Source organism: Microplitis demolitor, chromosome 4, assembly GCF_026212275.2.
Source record: "Microplitis demolitor isolate Queensland-Clemson2020A chromosome 4, iyMicDemo2.1a, whole genome shotgun sequence".
NCBI classification, from domain to species: domain Eukaryota; kingdom Metazoa; phylum Arthropoda; class Insecta; order Hymenoptera; family Braconidae; genus Microplitis; species Microplitis demolitor.
Genome location: NC_068548.1, coordinates 23,816,052 through 23,836,952, shown reverse-complemented (window position 1 = coordinate 23,836,952; position 20,901 = coordinate 23,816,052). Strand labels below are relative to the sequence as shown.

Sequence of the window (20,901 nt, the reverse complement as noted above, 5' to 3'; positions counted from 1 at the left end):
TTATCGATCTTTTTAGATCATCAGTCCACCTCCAGCTAGATGCTAATCTGATAAGATATAGAGAGCCGGTTGATTGAATACGCTTTTAAATGAAACGAAAGAAAATAAACGCCAGCAGAACATCCGGTATAGCAGTAGCTAGTATTCTTGAGGATTATGCTCGAGATCAATTGGTATTTCTAAAAAGGATGTATGATAATTTAGTTATTAAGTGAAATCCATTGGGCAATGCTGGCTATTTTCTATCGGGCGTGATATTGAGTTCTGGTAGATGATTTTAATAATAGACAGGAATATAATCCTAGTACATACATCCTCTTTTTTTTTTTTTTTGCATTTTTTATATTTTTATATATATATTTTATGGACAAGACTTTTCCAACTGCGGTCGCGTGTCGTGAATGAAAGTATCTTTGGGGAGGGCTTATGTACGTTAATATTTAGAACGATATTTTTCACTTGGTTGCCGGAGTGTATAAAGAAAATCGCGCATTTACTATGTGGCTCAGTTCTCTCGTGGAAGTGAATCTCGTATCACCTTAGGATCATTTTACTATTTGTCTATTGATTAGCTTACTCAGCGCTCAAAGACAAAGGACTTGTTTTGTTAATTTGGGAATGTGTTATTGATACTCGTCATACGTTTATTTTGTTTTGTTTATCTAATTTTGCTCACCGGCAAGTGGTTACGGTGGCAAAAATGCTATTCTATTATGTAAGTTTGTAATTAATTGTCGACTGATTAATAATTTTAATAATAAGTGAAATTGCGTTGCTCAAAATTCATAATCTTCATTATAATTTTAATCACCAGCTTTGTTGTGCAGGAAAAAATTTTAATTACGTAGCTTTGGATTATTAATACCCTCAATAAAATCGATCGAGTAAAACGATTTCGAAAATTCTTATTAAGAATTCTGTTTATGCGAATGCGATTAAATTAATTACCGAAAAAAAAATAAATGTATATTCTTATATAAATTTGAACGGACTTTCGACATCGAAATTTGAGCTTAAAAGAATTCTAATCGTCTCAAATTACTGTAGAAAGGAAAAATGGCCTCTAGAGGACAGTTTGAATAATTTTTTTGTCACGCCGTGAGAAAGAAATAATAATCCGTATTTATCGAAATTTGGTCTAATGATAATTTGAAATCAGTGAGAAAGTCTATAAGGTTTTGGTTCCCTGCACATTCAGTTCTTTTTCACCTGACGTCGTACATGTTCCACTTGTTACCTTTTTACTTTTCCAATTTGCTTTTCTTTTCTAGGTCATCCCCTTGACTCTCAAATTGAAACCTCATTAATTTAAATAATTATTGTTATTAAATTGTCTATAGTAATTTTTATAATTTTTCAGGTAATCCTGTTATTGCTGTACTGGCCGAGCGCAAATGGTAGTGAAGACGTCGTGGATCAGGTAGCAGCCGCCTCTGGGAATTTAGATTCACCAGTTTCAAAAAACGAGAGCCATGAAATTGTTGGCTCGTTATCATCTGCCGAGCGGAACGACACTACTACCATCAACTCTGAAAATTTAAACGGATTTGTTACGATGACAGGCTCTACACCTTTCACGAGCGAGTTTACTTCTGAGCAGGAAAAAGTTTCCTCCGCAGAAACCAAAAAACCATCGACAAAAGCGCCGTTTAGAATAAATGTCTCCAACGATTCGATGACTGATTTCTCAGCCGAGGCACGTATCCTAATGAATTTCCCTCATGTTGGGGAAAACAGACGCTCTTTTGATGTTCAAAATGACCAAGAGGAATTTGAAATTCTCAAAGTAAATGACAGGACTCCAGCGGTTGCTAACTACAATGAATTCTACGAGACGTTTCAAAAAAATAAAGACACAAAGTCAGAAAAAACTCCAACGAAAAACTTTTCTTACTTCCGTCAAAAAGAACGGATGAAGCAGATTGAAAACATAATGGCTTATGGAGACAATCAAAATAAAAATCCCGAGCATTATTCTCATTATTATTCGCAAAATTATGGTAACGTACAGGATACGCTAAAAAAAAATTATGAACAAGAGAAAGTACGCAATCACCACGGTATTGCATCTGATTATGATATTTTTAGCGAAAGTGTTACGCGACAGAGATCAACGAATTTGCCGCCATCGAGTTATGATGCAGAAAATACTCACAGCACTTGGAAACCCGCAGTCCCAATTGGCCCGACTTACCATAATAATCGTAACTCAAAACCTACGCCGATTGTAGTAGGACCAACTGCTTACAGCTACACTCAAGGTTCGTCCCAATATACTGTCAAAGTTCCGGAATCGACTACCACCGAATCATCCATCAAGTACCAAAAAAGTATGTCTGAAGATCGTTATGACAGAAATGAAGACTATTCAGGCGAGGATTCAGATTATTATGAAATAACCGAACGACCGCGTAGACTTCACAAGAGCCGAAGAAAGCCGTATTCCGAATCCTCGCGTAAGCTGCCGAAGGAGCACCGAGGTGATTCGAGTGAATCGAAGAAACAAACCTCAACGCGTCCAAAGTTACATCGGAGTAAACCGAAGCAGAATTATTGGAGCGAGGAACAGTCGAGCCAAGAAAGTTCCGAGGAGGACTCTCGGGAACACGAGAGAGATAATAATAATAACAACAATAATAACAATAATAATAATAAAAATAATAATAATCAAGAGGATAAAAATAGTTGGAGTCAAGTTGGACCCAACGTTGAATTCTCACAATCCAACGGGTACGAATTGGGTCAAGCTGATAAGTCAAACGTTCTGGTACCGATTAATCTGAACCTCGTTCCGATTACTAATTTCGATCACGCGACTGCTCTGGGTAATAGTCAAGGTTTTGACATGACCAACGTCGGAATGCCTGGATTCGTTTCTTCTGGATCAGTTGTCAGCACAGCAGCTCCTTTGGTCAGCAGTATCCAGCCTCTGAATATCCAAAATCTGCCTCAAGGCGTAAAACATGCTCAGAATGTTAATAATGGAAATTATGCCTACTCGACAGCTGTTCCAGACATCGTTGTTGGTCAAAATTCCTTCCAGAATCCTGTGCAGACGATTTTGGTTCAGCAGCCAGTCCACAATAAATACACGCCCAATATTAAAAACTACTATCCCAGCACAGCAACGCCAATGTTGACGATGACTCCTACGGCACATGGTTTGTCTACAATTCAGAGCACTGTATCTCCTAAATCTGCGGTGACACCTAACATGCAGTTATTTTATCCCCATTCGACAATTTCTACCGCCCAGCCGCTCTATCAAACACCCGTGCACACTAATTACAATATTGTTGTCAATCCGAACGGGCTTAATGGGCAAAATGTACAGCCTACAGTGCCCACTTATAACTATGCAGGACAAAATGATCCACAGAAGAAGAATACTTACGCAGCATCCAATGGGCAGTATTTAACATCAGCTAGTTTCTCTGTCGGCAATGGAGGGTCTCAGCAAACTCAAAGTTCCCAACAGCACTCAGGATCAACGAACAATCAAAACAATAATTATTTTGCTAGCACTCAAATTAGTTCACAAGCCGTGAGGCCACAATTACAAACTAATGCTTATCCAGTATTCAAGAATGACAATAATGACGGTAAAGTCAAGACATACATTCCAGCCCAAGTAGTACAAGGCTTCATACAAGCGACTCCAGCAATTCCTATGAATCTGAATCAGCAATCTCAGATTACAAATGTCGGCAATAATATTTTAGCAAATACGTGGCAACAATTGCAACAGCTTCAGAATAATGGACAGCAAAATGTTTACAATCGGCTGCAGTACCAAACAGTCTATGGCAGAGACAATGTTCCAAGTACTAGTAACAATAATTATAATACAATTAATGCAATTCAGGTACCGGTTGTAAAAGCACAGCTACCAGTAGTAGGAACGCAGAATGTCGAGATAGTAAATCCTAATTTCCATGCTGTCAATGCGATTCCTATAAATCCTTATGGTGGTGCAGTGGTTACTACACCGTTTCCAATCTTCAGCACACCTGGTGGACTTGTGACACCTAGACCAGAAACCAATGTCAGTCCTGCACCAATAAATATACAAAATTACGTTGACTCGCTGACACAAATAGGGTCGCAACAAAAGAATCCACAGCAAGAAAATGGAGAAATGTACAATCCGATGAACTTCATTCCCAATATGGAAGTGGTTCAGAGTCAGACACTCCTCAATGGCAAATCAGCAGAGTCGCTGCCTCCAAATTTGAGCCTAGTGCCCATGATCCCCGGAGGAAAATTCTACAAACATTCTCATGCGGCTCAAGCTGAATTAATCACCAAACCGAAACTGAGTTCTGATTTGGAAAAGTATGCCGATGAAATGTTCAAAGAGTCACTTCGTACCATTTACAATACTCACAAATGGAACAGTGACAAGAGGATCAAAAATTTGACTGCTTTAGAGAGCCATGATCTGGAAAGACTCAAACAAGAGTTGGAACGTTTTAGAACTTCTGTTGGCTCAAAGCACGGGAAAGAAATCCTTGAAGCACATCATTCAGAGACGCAGTTCCATACTGCCGATCCCGGGCGTCTCAAGAGGCCCGGCCTATCTGTAGCTGCAATCGAAGAACTCTTCAAGGCAGATTTCAAACTCCCTAATCAATACTCCGGGGATTCTCATTCATCGGCAAGCAAGCCCAGCTCTGACAACGTCAAACTCAGCGACTATCTTACGCCGCCGAAAGTAAACTCATTCGTTTCCAAGAGCCCTTTCGTCGACAGCAAGCCGAACAAGAAGCGGCCCTCCAAGAGGCCACACCCTCGCCCGAATAATTCTCGCCCAGGCAGCTTAGAAACATCAGCAAGCAATCACGTATCGCATTCGTATCGTCGCCCGAACTTTGGCCGCGGCTCCCATCATGGTGATTATCGTGAAATGGGAAATTATTTTGACAATTACCCTACCTTTACGACTTCATCGCCTGATTTGGATTTTTTGCAGTTCACAAACAATCGCCAGCATGATAACACCTGGGACATCAACCATCCTCGTATGCACAACCTTTTGGGGCTACTCATGAAGAACAAGCAGCTGCCGGTTGGTACCACCCCGACCTTAATGGACGACGATAATTACCAGCAGTTTATTAACTATGATCGACGTAGAATGTACAATGAGGCAATCAAGCACAATAATCAAATTAACTCCGCGTCTTTCCAACTCGTTTCGCGACCCGATTACCACCATCACCAATGATGTCACTAATTAATCTTCTAACGCAATCTGGCATCTAATTTCGCTTTTTTCCAACTACAATCTAAAAAACGCTATTATTTAATTATTTTTTTTTCTAACGTTAGAGAATTAGTTGAATAGTTAAATTTAATTCCAAAGATTAAATTGGTTTACTGAATGTACAAATTAATGCTTCTGCCAAAGCACAAAATACTTCAATCATTGATTTAATAAATAAATTAAGTTATTTTATAATTAATTATCAGGTAATTTTAATTAATAAGACGATTTATTTACAATAATAATAATAATAATAATAATGTATAGTATATAATGATTTATACTGTAAATAAATATGTTAACTGATATACATCTACATAAATATGTTGTGGACGATTTATTTTAATATCTTTGAAATCATCCAGTGTTTTATAGATTTTCTAGAAAATATTTTTTGCCAATGGTATTAAGCGCTTAGTCGAAATTACCATGCCAACAAATGGAAATAATAAATCGTAACGGTTCACTGGAAACGGAAATCTCTTCTGTTTAAGAATAAACTACAAAGGCTTCACCAGACCTATAATACAAATAGTATAAAATATCTCTCTTTCTTTAAGATTGTTTTTGTTTAATTTAGAAAAGTGTGGTGCGCAGTTGGACGTTTCGCATCACTAAGTCTAACAATATAAAAGATCAAGGAATAGTAGAAATACCGCTAGTGAGATTCGATCTCTGGTACTGGAACAATGGTCATCAGGGTACGTTAGTGAATTTAAATAGTTATAATGTTTTTTATTTGAATATGCAAATTATCAATAAAAGTGGTGCTTACAGATTATTTGGTGTTTACTGCTGGTTGGAGTTGTCGCTGCTAATCAGAATTCTACTACGACCCCCTCGACAATTTCGGCTCCTTCGGGATCTAAAACTTCCGGAATTAAAGCGACTAAACTGCCGAAAAATAAAGTGCGTCGTTCTAATTATTATTTATCTAATGGTGTCAAAATTTCATCCCCGTCGTCTTTTAGTCCATTCGAGACCAGCTTGAATTCACACGCGGTACGAAGCGCGTCTTTTAGTAACAGTTTTCCAAAAAGTGATTTTACAAAATCCCCATTGATAAAAGCATTCACGCCGCACTACGAAATAAATTCTTTAAAATTAATTCCGGAAACTTCACAAGTATCGAAGGCTTACTTCAAAAATTTTGCTGCCAGCGCTAAAAAAGCTCCCATTTTGTACACGAGCTCGAACTCGTTTCCGAAATTCGAAGAAGGACAGCTGAGCAAATTCAGCTCACGTCCAGTGTCGGGTTCTGTGGGTCAATATGCCAAAGACTATCTAGAGACAAAATCAATATCAGCTTCACCCTCGTTTGAAACTCCGGAGCTAACATCCGGAGGGTTTAAGCCCATCAGTCCACCCCAGTTTCAAAGTAACCCAAAACTTTCTGGAGCCTTGAGGACTTACGATGAGACTTATCAATCTTATGGTAATCCCACGGGTTTCTCTATAGTCTCTTCGGTAGAAAACTTCCAAGCTTACCCGCCAATTAGCCCTACAATTATAACTAATTTAGCTCACTCACCATCGACGGCTGCCTTGAAAACAAGGAGTCATGATAATTATCAGCTACTTTCTGCACAGCCGCAATTGCACTTTCACACAGCTATTCCACAACCTGTTTATCATTCCCAACCTTTTGGTAGAATAAAGAGCGACGTCGAGGTGATTGGCAAAAAACCGCAGATGCCGTTTCCAGATGATGATTCCGAAGAAGGTTTGTCGCCTTTTAAACATTTAATTGTTTTTTAGAAATAAATTAACGAGCATTTTATAGATTTTAAGCCTGTAGAAATACCAGCCTCTGGAGAATCATTCGAACAACTTCAGTCAGTAAAAACTGATCAGCGAAATCCATTCGAGTTACCAGAGTCTTCAATTTTCAGTTCGTATGACAACGCCTTTGGAAAATTGTCTCAAGCACCCAGAATACCTATTGTCCATAGCGTAGCTACTCTTCCCAGTGGTTCGAGGCCTCGTGAACTGAAAGTGGTAGAAAAACCTCTCCGGTACGGGGTCACAAGCAGCAGTGAAAATGAAAAACAAGTTTACGAGCCATCTGAAGAATATTCCTCAGATTCAAATGAAAATTACAACCATGAAGAAAATTCTAATAATAATAATGAGGAAAGTCAGCAGAAATACAGCGTCGAGAGGAATAATTTCGAGCGGCCTCATTTTCAAAACTTTGATCATGATTTCAAACAAGATTTCGAGGAATCTTATCAACAAGAACTTCCTCACGAAGGTATTAAGTCATTTTTTATACTTTAAATTTGAACCTTGCCAACTGTTTACTTTTTTTTTTAGAATACAAGCATGTAAGAGAAGTTCCAGGCGTCGATGAAACTAATCCTAAACCAAAAGTCGCTCCGACCGGACGAAAATCCATCAAATCTCGTGGAAGGGAACGTTACTATAGCAAACAAACCAAACCGCGTGAAGACCACACTGGAAATGAATCGTCAAATAGCGAAACCATCTCTTACGACAGCATTGTCGGAAAAAATAACCAAGACTCAACTTCCCAATTTCCCGTGGAGAACTTTGGTTACAAAATTCCCAAGATTTCGCGGACGAGTAATTTCAATAATGAACAAACCACTGAACCGTCAAAGGCGACTAACTCATCGAAAAACTCCAGGAATCAGGCTTCAAGGAATCATGAATTAAGGAAGCAAACCTCAAAGCAATTTACTGCTCCCAGTGGACAGCCCAAGCCACTAGACGGATCCCCGACCGTTGAAAATGTACTTGTACTGCCTTTTTACTACCACGACAATCCGCAATCCAATTATCGTGGACTAAACGACCCCGATGGTTAATTTCCTGTAGCTGTTAATTATAAAAACCAAATAAATTTATATATTTAATCATTTAATTGTAGACTATTTGTTAATATAGTTGTGTTTATAAAATAAAAAATTTGTATATTTAAAATTAATTTGTAACTCATTTCCAATCGATGGACTTTTAAATCTATACTGACATTTCTTTCCTTTCCTTAAGTATTTAATCTTTCTCCCTTCCCCCACCAAACCTCTACACAGGCATGAAAGTTGTCCCCTCGTAACTTAAGCCCATTATTAATTGACTAATTTCGAAATCCCTTAGCGTCGAAATCTTAGTGACCTTGGCCCTAAGGACGAGAATTTAAAGGGCTCTAGGTACTAATTACTGAAGATTACGACCGCTTATTAACTTTTTGTTGATTTTGTCTATTAGTTACTATTTTTTAATACTTTCGTCGTCTTTCTGTTGGAAGTAGGAAAATTTTTTTCTATAAATTTCTCCGAGGACTTTTCTAAGGAAACCAATAATATATGTATTGTGTCGTGTCTTTGAGTTTTGTTGAGCAATAAAAATATAATTCTTCCGGGTGAGATTCCAATTTGATAGAAGTAGTTAGATCATTGATCAATAAGCTGCAATCAGAGCCGTTAGGGAGTGGGCTTTTATTGAAGATTGGATATTGCAGTCACCAGCTAATCGTCATTATAAATCTCAGTCTATAATTTCGATATATAAAAATAATAATTAACTATTTTATAATTAATTTTTTGATTACTCGAGCCATGTCATCAAAGTCTCTGGGGTATATATACTCTGGTTGACATACCCAAAGCATCAGTATCCATCACTGGACAATCTAGCAAGATGAAGACTGTTTTATTGGTAATACTCGGAATCTTTCTTATATTTTTTACAAATAAAATTTTGAAAAATAAGTTTTTGTTGTTCGTCTATTAGATTTTTGTGACCATCGCAGTTGCAAGTGTGACAGGCGAGCAATCGACCGAGTCAACGAAAAAAGAAAAGCGCGGAGTTGCTTTTTTGGGATCACCGGGTTTTGATATCGTCGGAGTACTTCCGGCTTTTGGTCAGCACTGGAACCCAGCTAGCTTCGGAGGCTCGTTTTGGCCTGGACAATTTTCCTCAGACCTCGCTTTGAGCCAAGTCCAGTCTCAGGCAACTCACAACGTCGCTCTTCAAGTAATTGTAACAGTAAATATTTATTTAAATTGCTACAGAAAATAAACCATTGACTTTTTTAGGCGCTAAAAGACTCTTATCCAAGTACTCCAAGCATCAGTTACCCTCCGGAAGTCATACGAGCGATTCACTCAGCAAAAGAAGCCAATCACAATGTCCTCGTGGCTCAGCATCGCGTAGCAGAGGCAAAACAAGCGGCAGTTATTCAACAAAAAATAGCTTTGGCCAAAGAAGCCGCTGCAAGAGAAGCTGCTCAGCGGTAATTTATTCAAATCCACTAATTAATCTGTTTACTAATTTATTTTTTTTTTTTTTTTGGTAATTAGATCAGAAGTAATAGCAGCACAAGCGCAACACGAAGCACGAGCAAGTGCCCAACAACTGGTGGCACTTCAACAAAAATTAGCTTCCCTAAAAGATTCAGTGGCAGCCGCTCAAAGAGTCGCCGCAGCTCGTGAAACAGCTGCTGCTGCAGCCATTCAACGCAACGCCGCGGACACCGCCGCTGAACTTCGCAAACAGGAAGTCGACAAGCAAATCACACAGACTGAAAAAGAAGCCAAGGTACCTATTGCCCAAATGACAAAAAATCAGTCTATTAAATTCAAAAAATTCTTTCAGGTTCGTGACATCGTCGCCGCTAAAGAACACGCGATTGCTAACGCTGTCCAACATGCCGCCGCTTCAAAGTCAACTTACCCGCCCTGGGGACGATAAAGTTATTTTTAAAAATATATCACAATATAATTAATAAGTTTATTAATCAGGTGGTGGTTTTATATTTCTTACATCCGGGCATTTAGAAATGTATCGAATTATTTTTATCTTTTTTTGCATTTAAATAGAAAATGTCTTAATTCAATGGTCAATAAAAGTTTATAATTATAATAACACACAAGACTATAATTTATTTATCACAAATCTATCTTCCTATAAATATATATAGTTATAAAATGAATCAGATCTACCTTTCACGTGAGATGCACTTTCATTGCTTTATTTATCTTTCAATCCTTATTTTTTATTTTTTATTTTTTTTTTACCCAGTATTTTATTACATCCACTTAATTCCTCTCAGCAAGTATGTGCACTCATTTTTTTACAACTATGTTTTATTTATGCGTCTATATTTGTGTGTGCGTGTAAACACTCTCACTGTCGCTCTTCTTTTCTTCTTCAGAGCGTACCGTCACACTCATTTCTTCTATCGTCAACTATAAATTATAATAATTAAAAAAATTAATAACTTGAGTTTCTCTGTAAATAACTGTCGCTTTCAATCGACAATCAAAATAATCAATAAATAAAATTAAAAAATTAATTATTAATAAATCATTAATTTAGAAAATTCAGACCGGGAATTATCGCCATTTTTTTTTTTATTAATTCACGCTACTGATATTTTTTAAAAATTCAGGTTTGAAAGTGTAATGAATAGTTATGATCTTATTTCAATATTGAAGAATTTTAAATAAAAATAGACATACAAGATCTCGATGACATACACGGTGGGAGAAAGCTTTGCACCGGCTATAAAAACATGTGCTCAGTACTTGGACACTAGTTTATCTTAGACTTTACATCAATATATCGTTTTTGTTCTGTGAATTTATCTATCAATGTTACTAATCGTAAGTTTATCAATTAAAAATAAAAGCAATAATTATATTTTTTAAAGCATAAATTTTTTGAAACAGATTTTTCTGGTTACAAATGTTCTCGCTCACGAGTTGGATAATTTACAGTGGCAGCAGTAAGTTTTGGTGAAGTTAATGAGTTTCATTATTCAATTGACGGTTAATTAATTTTTTCAGTCATGGAAATTATTTGAGGAATATCGAGTCGAACAATTTGGCAGAAGATCCGAGACAAAATTTTAATTACGATCATAATAATAATGGAAATAATTTTTATGGTGGCCAAGTAAATAATGAGTTTAATGATCAGTCCCCGCGGCAATCGAACCCAGGTAATTGGAATTTTAATCATAACTATCAGTCACAAGGACCAGTAACAGTAAATGAACATGTTGAAATAACGAAACCGCTCGCGCTCCCAGTTTTCAAATATATCGGTAAGAGATTTTAATTAAATTTAATTGCTATTGTTACTATGAACATGAATTCTTTTTGCAGGGGTACCGTATCAACAGCCCGTGGAGATACCGGTGCCTCATACAGTTGCAGTCAGAGTGCCGCAGCCGTATCCTGTGCACGTGCCAGTAATGCAGCCGGTCGGGTATCCCGTGATGAAAACAATTTTCGTTCCGGTTGAAAAGAAGGTTCCGTATGAAGTGGAGCGCATTGTTCCGGTTCCAGTGGAACAGCCAGTGCCGATAGCCATCGAAAAGCCGATTCCTGTTCCGGTCGAGGCACCTTATCCGATACATATCCCGATTTACAAAAATATTTACCATAGGAAAATAAAAGGCCGCAGTTCGCGCGGTCGTGAAAGACGTTACAAAGGCTAAATTTATTTTTAGACTTAAGTAGTTAATTTTATTTATTTAAATGCAATTTATGTTATTAATTAGAAAATTTTTATAATTTAATATTAATAAATCTTTTTTAGTCAAAAATCTATTATTCGTTTTTTTAGTCTAAACTCAAATATTGTGCAATTGCATACCTTGATTTTTTATCTCAGCAAGTGTACCTGTTAATTAAAATCGCTAATTTCTATCAATATATTAATTTATTATTCTAATTGTATACAATTTATTAAAAAAATTAATTTAAAAATAAATTATAACTAAATAGAACACGTTCAGCTCTCTTCACAAACATAAATCCTTCTAAACCACCAGTTTACTTTAATTGCATAAAAAATTACACACTTCTTTAATCATACAGTAATTCATTAATGTCACACCTACGGGCGACAAGCTATAATTAGCCCACTTAATTATCAACCAAGCAAATAAAAAAAATAGTAATTATAATTCAAATAAAAATGCGTAATTGCCTCAAAAATTATTAATGAAAAAATCCAAGGTCATTATACCCGTAGTAACAACAAGTAACGGTCAGTGTTAATGACCGCTGTACTTTTCACGGTGAAGGCTGCTAGGAAGTGATTGTTTGGATCTTGTTGCAATAACACCGCCGGTACTCTACATTAATATCCTTTCTCTCCTTGCTCAGAGCAACCACCTCAGCTCGCAAATTTTCCACCCATTTCCATTTCGGTTAATCGAAATGCTCTGTACACATCAATCGTTTGTTCTTTATTAGACAAAAGTACTATCTATTAAATCAACAAGGAATTAACTAGACAGAGTAAACCAGCCGTAAATATATATGTATGCAAGTAACCATAAAAACAATTGCCACAAAACTATATCAACACAAATATATATAACAATAATAATACCATATCAAATAGTGCTGCTGTGAGCGATATTAAATGTTTGAAAACATCAGTGAAAGGCATCGCGGTATATTAAGACGCGAATTTACCCAGGATGTATCAGTTTTAGTACAACTTTACTTAGACAAGTTTGCTTGTAAAACATGCATTCTATTTATTACATACTTGTAAGTATTATCAATCAGGATATATATTTTTACATACATAATTTATTTATTGTGGAAATTTTTTGTTGAGGTTCTTGGACTGATGACATGGACATCTGCGTTCCCGATACAAATTCTGCTGACCGATCAGTACGGTCGGCAGTTTTTGATGCCATTCTATGCGACACAACAGCAGCATCAGCCACAATTGGAGCGGTCTGATAACATACAAAATCCCGAGTACAGCAGCGAATTTGGAAGACGGACTGAAGGAGGCTTCCAACCATCTGCTGGACACTATGGTGAAGACGATCAGCAAAAGTACTCTTCGCAACTCAAAAGTTACGATCATGATTCTTTGAATGATCAGCCAAGTTCTGATGACTATACTTATGATCATCATCAGGGTAATGAGCATAATTATGAGCAGGATCATAATTATGATCATGACCATGGGTTCGATGGTGAAAATCATGTCCCCGTCTCCGAGCATGTCGAAGTTACTAAACCTGTCACTGTACCAGTTTTCAAGGAAATCGGTAAGTCTAATTTCGAAATTAGGCAGTGTTTATTGGTTTCTTTCTTATTTTATTTTTTGTTTCTTGAAGGAGTACCAGTACCACATGAGGTTAAGATCCATGTTCCACATCCGGTGGTAGTAAATGTGCCCCAGCCTTATCCGGTGGGAGTACCAGTGGGCCAGCCGGTACCGATCCAAGTTATCAAGACGATTGCGGTTCCAGTGGAAAAAAAAGTGCCTTATCCAGTAGAGAAACACATTCCGGTACCAATCGAAAAACCCGTGCCAATAACCGTCGAAAGACACATTCCGGTGCCTGTTGAAAAACCATATCCGATCAAAATTCCCGTTTACAAAACGATCCACCACCATACCAAGTCTTATCATGGATAATGTTATTGTTATTTATATTGTTACTTGTTTTTTATATTTATCAATAAATAAATAAATTTTTGTTGCTATAATTTTTGTTTTTACGTTATTTTAGTTCCCCAGTAGAGTGAAAGTTTTTTTTTTACTCATTTGCAATGAGTGATATGTTTAAGAGACTGATAATTAATATCGAAAATTATGTGTTTATATATGAGATTCTTTTATCCAATGAGCACGTATTTATAAAAGTGCTTGTTATTATTTTTCAATTGATATAATGAGCCTTAAACTGTTTATTAAAATTTTTAGTTTATAAAGGAATAATTTGCTAAAAAAAAAAAAAAATTACGCTTTCTCATCATCAATCATTTTTTAATCAGCAGCATTTTGCGCCCAATGTCGGAAAAAATTTAATAATTATTTTAAGTACAAATAATAACTTTAGTAAAATGTTTAGAAGATGGAAAAAAAATTTCGTCAAGTAAAAAGTGATGAGATTGAAACCGATTAGTGATAGTTCCGGTGTCGAAGAAAAGGCGGAAAGACGCGAAAAAAAATGCGGGCGAAAGTTAAGACCACAGTCCCACCGATGTAATAGTGGGTCTACTTCAGCTGTTAAGTTAAGACAATCTCCTTTCGCGGGGGCAAGATGAAGTGAAAGAAAGGATTGTCTGGGGTATTGTACTAAGGATATATCTGAAATCAACTCCCAAAGCCTTTCTAATCACTCTAAATAAATAATTTGCCGAGATCGATGATAAAACTAAACGGTAATATTGAGATCATTTAGATTTAAATTACCTCATTTATCTTTTCCTCTTATTTGAAAGGCACCATACTCATTTGAAGTATGACACGTTCAAAAGACCGCTTATTTCCGCAATTACTTGAGCAATTTAGCAATTATGGAATAGCTGAAAATATAGATCGGGTATTTTTCTAATTGTTTTATTTTCGAGCGGTGTGCAGTCTTTGCCCGAATTATAATATTTGGCCGAAATCACACCTAAACCATAGAATTTTATTGAAAGAGGTCGAAATTTGGTCAAAAACACCTCGAAATTTTATTATTCTTAATGAACAGACCAAAAATTTTGAAAATAAATGAAAGTCGCTTTATTTTTTTTGAAGCCTAATTGTCAGCCATTTTTCGGACGTGAAAAAGTTATTTTGGGTTAAAATTTTTTTTCCTGAGTTGGGTGAGTGTAGGCGTCGTCTGATACATGTACATTTTGTGTGCGGATGTAATTTAAAGGGGCGAAAGTGGTAGATATATTTATAGTGAAAGGTGACCAAGAGAATCATCGGACGTATATAAAGCTAGTAGTTCATATGGTGATAGTCACTATCTCGTGATACTCGCGTCCTTCATTATGATTTTCATTGTAAGACAGTTTTAATACTATTTTTAGTTTTTCACTCTGAGTATTAGAAGTAATTGAAGTTTACTTTTTTTAGGCCTGGATAGGAACGTTTGCTCTGATAGCGATCGCAAGGGCCAGCGATTACCATGAGTCACATACGTATGAAGAAAAAATAAAACCTGTCGAAGTTCCAGTTTACAAAAAATATGGTAACTTTTTTTGTACTTTATTTTTTAATTTTGTAAATTGACTAATTTTTTTTTTTTTTTTTTTAGCAATACCGATACCACACCCAGTGGCAGTAAAAGTACCCCAAGAAATAAGAATACCAATACCGCAGCCGTATCATGTGCCGATACAAATTCCACAGCCTTATCCTGTTGAAGTTGTCAAACATGTTGACGTTCCTGTTGAAAAACATGAACCTTATGTTGTTGAAAAAAAGGTATTTACTCATTTATTTTTATTGTGTTGTTTCTTTCGTGAAATTTAAAAAATTTTAATGACTTTCAAAAGGATTTCAGTCCATTTCTAAAATTATAGATTTCAGAGGGATTGAAATTATAAAATTAATTCGAGGATAACTGAATACTGAAAATTAATTGAAGAGACTGAAAAATAATTACTATTAATTATGAATAGAAAAAAAAGTGAATGTGAATGAATTATTGAATTGCAGGTACCCTTTATCGTGGAGAAGCCATATGCAGTCTACGTGGATAAGAAATACCCAATAACCGTTAACAAGCCGTATCCTGTGTACGTTCCCATCTACAAGCACGTGTTCCACCACAAGCATTAAATGATCCAGTATTAATCACATATTATTATTTATATTTATATTTAGTCATTTTTTTAAAATTAATTAATTAACTTTACATTGTACAGTGTTATGTTTCTCTTCTACATTGTTACGAGTTGTTACTATAAATATATATTATTAAAATAAATTTTATCACTTATCATAATGCCAACATGTCCAGTTTATTTTTCCCGCTCCATAAATTTTATTTCATTAAAATAATAATTACTTTCACTGAAATTACTAAGCTGTTAATTTTAATCTCAAGGTCGTTTTAATTTCATACGAATCGAAATTATTACTTTTCATAATTTATAATAAAATAAATTATAATTAATATCAGAGCAAAAGATATTAAAATTTTCACTAGTGGAATAAAAGTTGTCGCAATTAAAATCTATAATTATTTTGTTTAATTTGTTATATTTTATTTTTAAAATTTTTTTGAATTTTTGTATAAGCTTAGAAAGTTTCAATTTACTTTCTCTTGATTGATCAGTAATTGACATTAACAATTAACATTACTATCAATTTTTTTTTAAATTAGTAATTTGATTCATTAAGTCGGAAATTTTATGGAAATTTTAGAAAATTTGTATTTTTTCAATTTCTTGGGAGTTGCAAAATTAGGTCGCTTGTTTTTCAGACCTATAGAAAATCTCGACAAAATAATAAATTATTTATATTTTATTTAATTTCCTCAAGATAAAAATAAATAAAAAAAAAAAAAAAACAAGTGTCGGAACTTTTACTTTTACATTAAAAATAAAAAAAGCTGTTAATTTTTTTGCGAAGGTGTTAAATCTCAGTAGTCGATTGAGAATTAATATATAGCTTTCTTGAAAAATGGATTTTCCCAGATCAATGTACAGAGAAGGGTGAAAGTATATAAGCGATAGTATATAAGAGTTGACCGTGACTTTGAAATATTTCAGTCGTACACTTGTCGCAAGATACTTATTTGCGTAATTGAAACATGAAAACGGTAAGTGAGATGTTATTTAGTTTATTATTATTTAATTAATATGATTTTGTTGTAACAGATTGTTCTGGCGGCATTCGTCGCGATAACGTCAGCATTTGAGAAAGATTCGTATGAAACGGAAAGTAAGGAGCCGGTTATCAATAAATTTGATTCGCCGATCTCTTATCCAGTTTTCGTTCGCGTTCCGGAACATATCGGAGTGCCGATACCACAGCCTTATCCAGTACAACTGGCAATTCCTCATCCAGTGCCATTTGAAATAGTTAAACACGTGGAAATTGCTGTCGAAAAACCAGAACCTGTTGTCGTTGAAAAACAAGTAAGGAAATTATACATTTATTTTAATTGAAAGTAAAAATATCAATTGCTGAGAAATAACTAGTGGCAGCTACCGAAATAATCAGTAGCAGCTACCAAATTAACCAGTGGCAGCTACCGAAATAATCGGTAGCAGCTCCCAAAAAAAACGGGTAGCTGCTACCAAAATGACCGGTGGCAGCTACCGAAATAATCAGTAGCAGCTACTGAAACAACTGTTGGCAGCTACCGAAAATTAGTAGGTATTAGGTAGTAGCTACTAATTATTTTTATCCATTATAATTTTTTACTATCTAATCTACTTGTCTGACATCTCCAAAGGCTGAAAATCTATAGAAAATCGAGACACTGTTTCGCGTAAAAATAAAAATTTCTTCTACTTTCGTGATATATTTTTTCTCTGTCCGACTTAGAAAATAAATACATAAACGATTTTTTTAATTCCACAGGTTCCATTCATTGTAGAGAAACCATATGCTGTCACAATTGAGAAACGTTTTCCCGTGACAATACCAAAGCCTTATCCGGTCCATGTGCCTGTTCACAAGTACGTCTTTCACCATCAGTTCAAATCCAAAGGACGAGGCCATTAATTATAAATAAATCATTTATTAATCAAATAAACTGTGTCACCAAAAATTAATGAATTATATTCGATTGCGTACTAGATATATAAAATATAAAAATGTATGTGAATAATTATATAAATAAATAATTTAATTGCTGTGAGCAATACTGTATAGAGTAAAAAATGATTGCCGCGACTTATTTTTATGATCACGAATAATTGCGTAAGGAATTAATTAATTGCATTTGAAATGACATCAATTCGTATCATTATGTGGTTCGGAGCATAAAATGTAGGCATGTACAGGCGAGGCTGTTTTTTTTTTTTTTAAGTAAAAAAGGCTAAGACGTAATCCCTTCGCCGGAGGGTAAGCTCTTATGGCAGTAGTAGAATTTATTCAGGAAATACCGGAGCAATAATTGCGTCACTGTCCCCGTTGTCGTTGTTCGCGTTGTTTCAAATCGTTTTTTTGCCCGTTAAGGGAATTTCGTTAGGTGGGTCGCGGATTAGAGACTGCCAACCGCGCCCGTATGTCAGACAAAGTTATAAAAGTCCAGAGAAGTTTATCTCTGAGTTCAGTTGCGTTCAATCCGTCATCTTTTTTACTATTTATCTGTGGCAATATTTTTAACTATGAAATTATTTGTAAGTTTACATTTATTTTAATAATTATAACTATAAATTATTTACTAAATTTAATTTAAATTCAAGTCTGATCTGACTTTAAAAGTTTTAAAATTTTTTTTGCCACTAAAACTCTAATTAAAATTTTTAATATTTATTCTGATAGATAATTAGCTCAATATGGTTAGTAGCAGTGACAGCAACGAGTGTACCTGTGGAAAGTGACAAAATATCTCCACTCAAGACCTCCGAGGACTTACCAGAGACAGCCAAAGAGAAGAGATATTTTGTCCACTCGCACTCACCTACGCCATGTCCGCCGTTTTACCCGCATTACCATGCGCCGATGTCTCAAATCCACTATTCGAAGCCAGTGTACGGACCACCAGCTCACCCTAAACCAATCTACGGACCACCAATGCATCCGAAGCCAGTCTACGTAGTCCCAGAGTATCAGAAGCCAGTCTACAAAGTACCCGAGTACCAAAAACCAGTTTACAAAGTGCCAGAATACCCGAAACCAGTCTACGGACCACCAATGCATCACAAACCAGTTCAATTGATTCACCAACCAACCTACCAATCTTACGTACCCCAGCAAACTGTCTCCTATATAAAACCTCATGTGTCCAAACCAGATTACCATTATTTACCATCGTACCCAAAACACATCGATTACGAGAAGCCCTTATTCGCCTACGCACCCTCATATCACCAGCCAATGAAGTCTGAATACTTGAACGACTACAACACACACCAGAAATATCACACCCCAAGCCACTACTTCAGCAAGCCGGGGATCGTTTACAAGGAGTCACCCAAGTGTGAGCCCTGTCACGATTCCTACAAACATCACGAGTCTTATAAATACCAGGAGTCATACCATCACCACGAGCCCCAAGTTATTCATGTCCCTCCACCCTCTTACATAAAGCCGCAAGTTCATTATCTGCCCACCCACTCTTACAAATCACCTATCGTTAAACATCTCGGTCATCCTGCTCCCTGCCCGTAATTATTATAATTAAAAACACTCCGATAATTATTTATAAACACAGTATTTTTTTATGTATCGATCTCTGACAAAGAAAGATAAAAATTTCAACGCAACAAAAAAAAATATATGGTAATTACGGCGAGTAATATATTGCTCTGTATGTTTGTAAAAAATATATTATTTAGCAACGTTAAATAAATATATAACAATGGCAATAAAGTAAATGAATAAACAATAGATATATAACTCTCAAGGTTTTTTTTATTACGATTTGATGTGACTTGTTACGTATTTCATGGGTGTTGACATCCTATCCCATGAGAAATCTCATTGTCTGCCTGAAGACTTTTCACAACAATATCACGCAGATTTATTATATATAAATAGATACATATATATTTGCACGCACTTTTGTATTCGACAGCTGTGGAGATAATTTATAAAATTCGTTTTCTCTTGGATTTAGAGAAATTTAATTATTCTGCTGTTAAATATTATGAGAAAAATAATTTGTCGAGCAGTAATCGAAGCTAATGAGTGTTGTAATTATTATTATGTATATAAACTATTACACAAGGTCCATATCTCTCTTTTCCCATATTCCGTGCGTACTCTATTGTAAACATCCGGCAATGGAATTCAGCACTCACATGCTTTCGAAATAATTTGTGCGTGAGGTATAAAATCCAGGAGCCATCGATTTTTAGTCTAGTGCTGGTGTTATTCGAGAGTGCGATGGCTAAGATTATTGTGAGTGCTAGTTTAATCATTTACTTAGACGTCATTTTTGGTTTTTAAATTTCGAGGGATTTTTTCAGCTTTGCCTGGCTGTTGTTGTTTTTGTTGCGGAAGCTGGATTGATAGCCAACAAAATTCATTCACATTTCCCGTACTTTAATGCCGTTTATCATGGCCACGGTGCTACGAGTTACCAAAATGTTCAAGTACAAAATCATCTGTCGGTACCGATTCCCAACGATCTTCAAGTAGATGACGGTCATGAGCACATTCATGGTCAGACATTTTTTAAATATCCCGGGTTGAAAAATTTTAGTCCAATTATAGATAGTGTTTGGTTATTTATTTATTAGCTTAACGAATTTTTTTTTATTTTTAGAACACAAATTTGAGTTAATTGATCCTCCAGATCATCAATTTGATCATTCGTACATTTCATCCGATGGTAAGTAATTAAAAAAAAAAAAATCCCTATTTAAAAAAAAACCTTGAGCTGGAATCAAACTCTCGACCTTGGAGTAAAAGCTTACATATTATTCCGCATCTACAAGGGTGGGTAAAATGGGTGATTCTAAAATTAGAAAGATGATTCCGTCTTTTATTACTTTCCGAAATTCGGGTGTCAAAATTTTGCCCACTCGTCCGAAGTCAAAAAAAAAAAAAAATAATAGAAAATAAATATTAAATTTATTTTTACAGTTTATGAAGAGCAGCCATTGCCTTATCGTTATCACCCAGATAATTACGAGCACTATGATAACCTAGACTTCGACTACCATTAATTAAAATATGTATGATAACTATGACTCATAAGCAAAATAAAAAACTTTAAA

The 20,901-nt window shown here is 35.5% G+C and overlaps 7 protein-coding genes across 7 annotated transcripts; all 7 read left to right on the top strand.

Moving 5' to 3' along the window:
- The first annotated feature begins 5,955 nt into the window (after positions 1 to 5,955).
- Positions 5,956 to 8,097, top strand: LOC128667552 (uncharacterized). The gene is made up of 4 exons (XM_053737964.1): positions 5,956 to 5,967; positions 6,044 to 6,989; positions 7,050 to 7,520; positions 7,583 to 8,097. Exons 1-4 carry the CDS (start codon positions 5,956 to 5,958, stop codon positions 8,095 to 8,097), a joined length of 1,944 nt encoding a protein of 647 aa, XP_053593939.1.
- An 832-nt stretch (positions 8,098 to 8,929) lies between these two features.
- LOC103578792 (tol-Pal system protein TolA-like) lies at positions 8,930 to 9,982 on the top strand. Its single transcript, XM_008559978.1, has 5 exons — positions 8,930 to 8,947; positions 9,023 to 9,265; positions 9,328 to 9,524; positions 9,592 to 9,829; positions 9,887 to 9,982. The coding sequence occupies exons 1-5, from the start codon at positions 8,930 to 8,932 to the stop codon at positions 9,980 to 9,982; spliced, it is 792 nt and encodes a 263-aa protein (XP_008558200.1).
- Positions 9,983 to 10,884: 902 nt separating this feature from the next.
- On the top strand, positions 10,885 to 11,735 carry LOC103578791 (cell division protein ZipA). Its single transcript, XM_053737963.1, has 4 exons — positions 10,885 to 10,896; positions 10,963 to 11,018; positions 11,080 to 11,339; positions 11,401 to 11,735. Exons 1-4 carry the CDS (start codon positions 10,885 to 10,887, stop codon positions 11,733 to 11,735), a joined length of 663 nt encoding a protein of 220 aa, XP_053593938.1.
- Positions 11,736 to 12,883: 1,148 nt separating this feature from the next.
- Positions 12,884 to 15,838, top strand: LOC103578789 (titin). The gene is made up of 5 exons (XM_008559974.2): positions 12,884 to 13,319; positions 13,389 to 13,684; positions 15,131 to 15,245; positions 15,312 to 15,481; positions 15,716 to 15,838. Exons 1-5 carry the CDS (start codon positions 12,884 to 12,886, stop codon positions 15,836 to 15,838), a joined length of 1,140 nt encoding a protein of 379 aa, XP_008558196.2.
- A 976-nt stretch (positions 15,839 to 16,814) lies between these two features.
- Positions 16,815 to 17,734, top strand: LOC128667630 (uncharacterized). Its single transcript, XM_053738549.1, has 3 exons — positions 16,815 to 16,823; positions 16,882 to 17,142; positions 17,591 to 17,734. Exons 1-3 carry the CDS (start codon positions 16,815 to 16,817, stop codon positions 17,732 to 17,734), a joined length of 414 nt encoding a protein of 137 aa, XP_053594524.1.
- A 352-nt stretch (positions 17,735 to 18,086) lies between these two features.
- On the top strand, positions 18,087 to 19,348 carry LOC103578788 (uncharacterized). The gene is made up of 2 exons (XM_008559973.1): positions 18,087 to 18,092; positions 18,500 to 19,348. Exons 1-2 carry the CDS (start codon positions 18,087 to 18,089, stop codon positions 19,346 to 19,348), a joined length of 855 nt encoding a protein of 284 aa, XP_008558195.1.
- A 683-nt stretch (positions 19,349 to 20,031) lies between these two features.
- On the top strand, positions 20,032 to 20,850 carry LOC103578755 (uncharacterized). The gene is made up of 4 exons (XM_008559925.1): positions 20,032 to 20,080; positions 20,149 to 20,344; positions 20,448 to 20,513; positions 20,768 to 20,850. Exons 1-4 carry the CDS (start codon positions 20,066 to 20,068, stop codon positions 20,848 to 20,850), a joined length of 360 nt encoding a protein of 119 aa, XP_008558147.1. The 5' UTR covers positions 20,032 to 20,065.
- Positions 20,851 to 20,901: the final 51 nt, after the last annotated feature.

What these genes read in the sequence shown, in the direction of transcription:
- LOC103578789 (XM_008559974.2), top strand. Translation starts at nt 12,884, where the DNA reads ATGACATGGACATCTGCGTTCCCGATACAAATTCTGCTGACCGATCAG. An exon ending in ACCAGTTTTCAAGGAAATCG is followed by an intron (nt 13,320 to 13,388) that starts GTAAGTCTAATT and finishes TGTTTCTTGAAG; the next exon opens with GAGTACCAGTACCACATGAG. An exon ending in ACCACCATACCAAGTCTTAT is followed by an intron (nt 13,685 to 15,130) that starts CATGGATAATGT and finishes TACTTTTTTTAG; the next exon opens with GCCTGGATAGGAACGTTTGC.
- LOC128667630 (XM_053738549.1), top strand. An exon ending in CTGTTGTCGTTGAAAAACAA is followed by an intron (nt 17,143 to 17,590) that starts GTAAGGAAATTA and finishes TTAATTCCACAG; the next exon opens with GTTCCATTCATTGTAGAGAA.
- LOC103578755 (XM_008559925.1), top strand. An exon ending in CGGTCATGAGCACATTCATG is followed by an intron (nt 20,345 to 20,447) that starts GTCAGACATTTT and finishes TTTTATTTTTAG; the next exon opens with AACACAAATTTGAGTTAATT. An exon ending in TTCGTACATTTCATCCGATG is followed by an intron (nt 20,514 to 20,767) that starts GTAAGTAATTAA and finishes TTATTTTTACAG; the next exon opens with TTTATGAAGAGCAGCCATTG.
- LOC103578791 (XM_053737963.1), top strand. An exon ending in GATAATTTACAGTGGCAGCA is followed by an intron (nt 11,019 to 11,079) that starts GTAAGTTTTGGT and finishes TAATTTTTTCAG; the next exon opens with TCATGGAAATTATTTGAGGA. An exon ending in CCCAGTTTTCAAATATATCG is followed by an intron (nt 11,340 to 11,400) that starts GTAAGAGATTTT and finishes TTCTTTTTGCAG; the next exon opens with GGGTACCGTATCAACAGCCC.
- LOC103578792 (XM_008559978.1), top strand. An exon ending in CTCACAACGTCGCTCTTCAA is followed by an intron (nt 9,266 to 9,327) that starts GTAATTGTAACA and finishes TGACTTTTTTAG; the next exon opens with GCGCTAAAAGACTCTTATCC. An exon ending in GCAAGAGAAGCTGCTCAGCG is followed by an intron (nt 9,525 to 9,591) that starts GTAATTTATTCA and finishes TTTGGTAATTAG; the next exon opens with ATCAGAAGTAATAGCAGCAC.
- LOC128667552 (XM_053737964.1), top strand. An exon ending in AGATGATGATTCCGAAGAAG is followed by an intron (nt 6,990 to 7,049) that starts GTTTGTCGCCTT and finishes AGCATTTTATAG; the next exon opens with ATTTTAAGCCTGTAGAAATA. An exon ending in ACAAGAACTTCCTCACGAAG is followed by an intron (nt 7,521 to 7,582) that starts GTATTAAGTCAT and finishes TTTTTTTTTTAG; the next exon opens with AATACAAGCATGTAAGAGAA.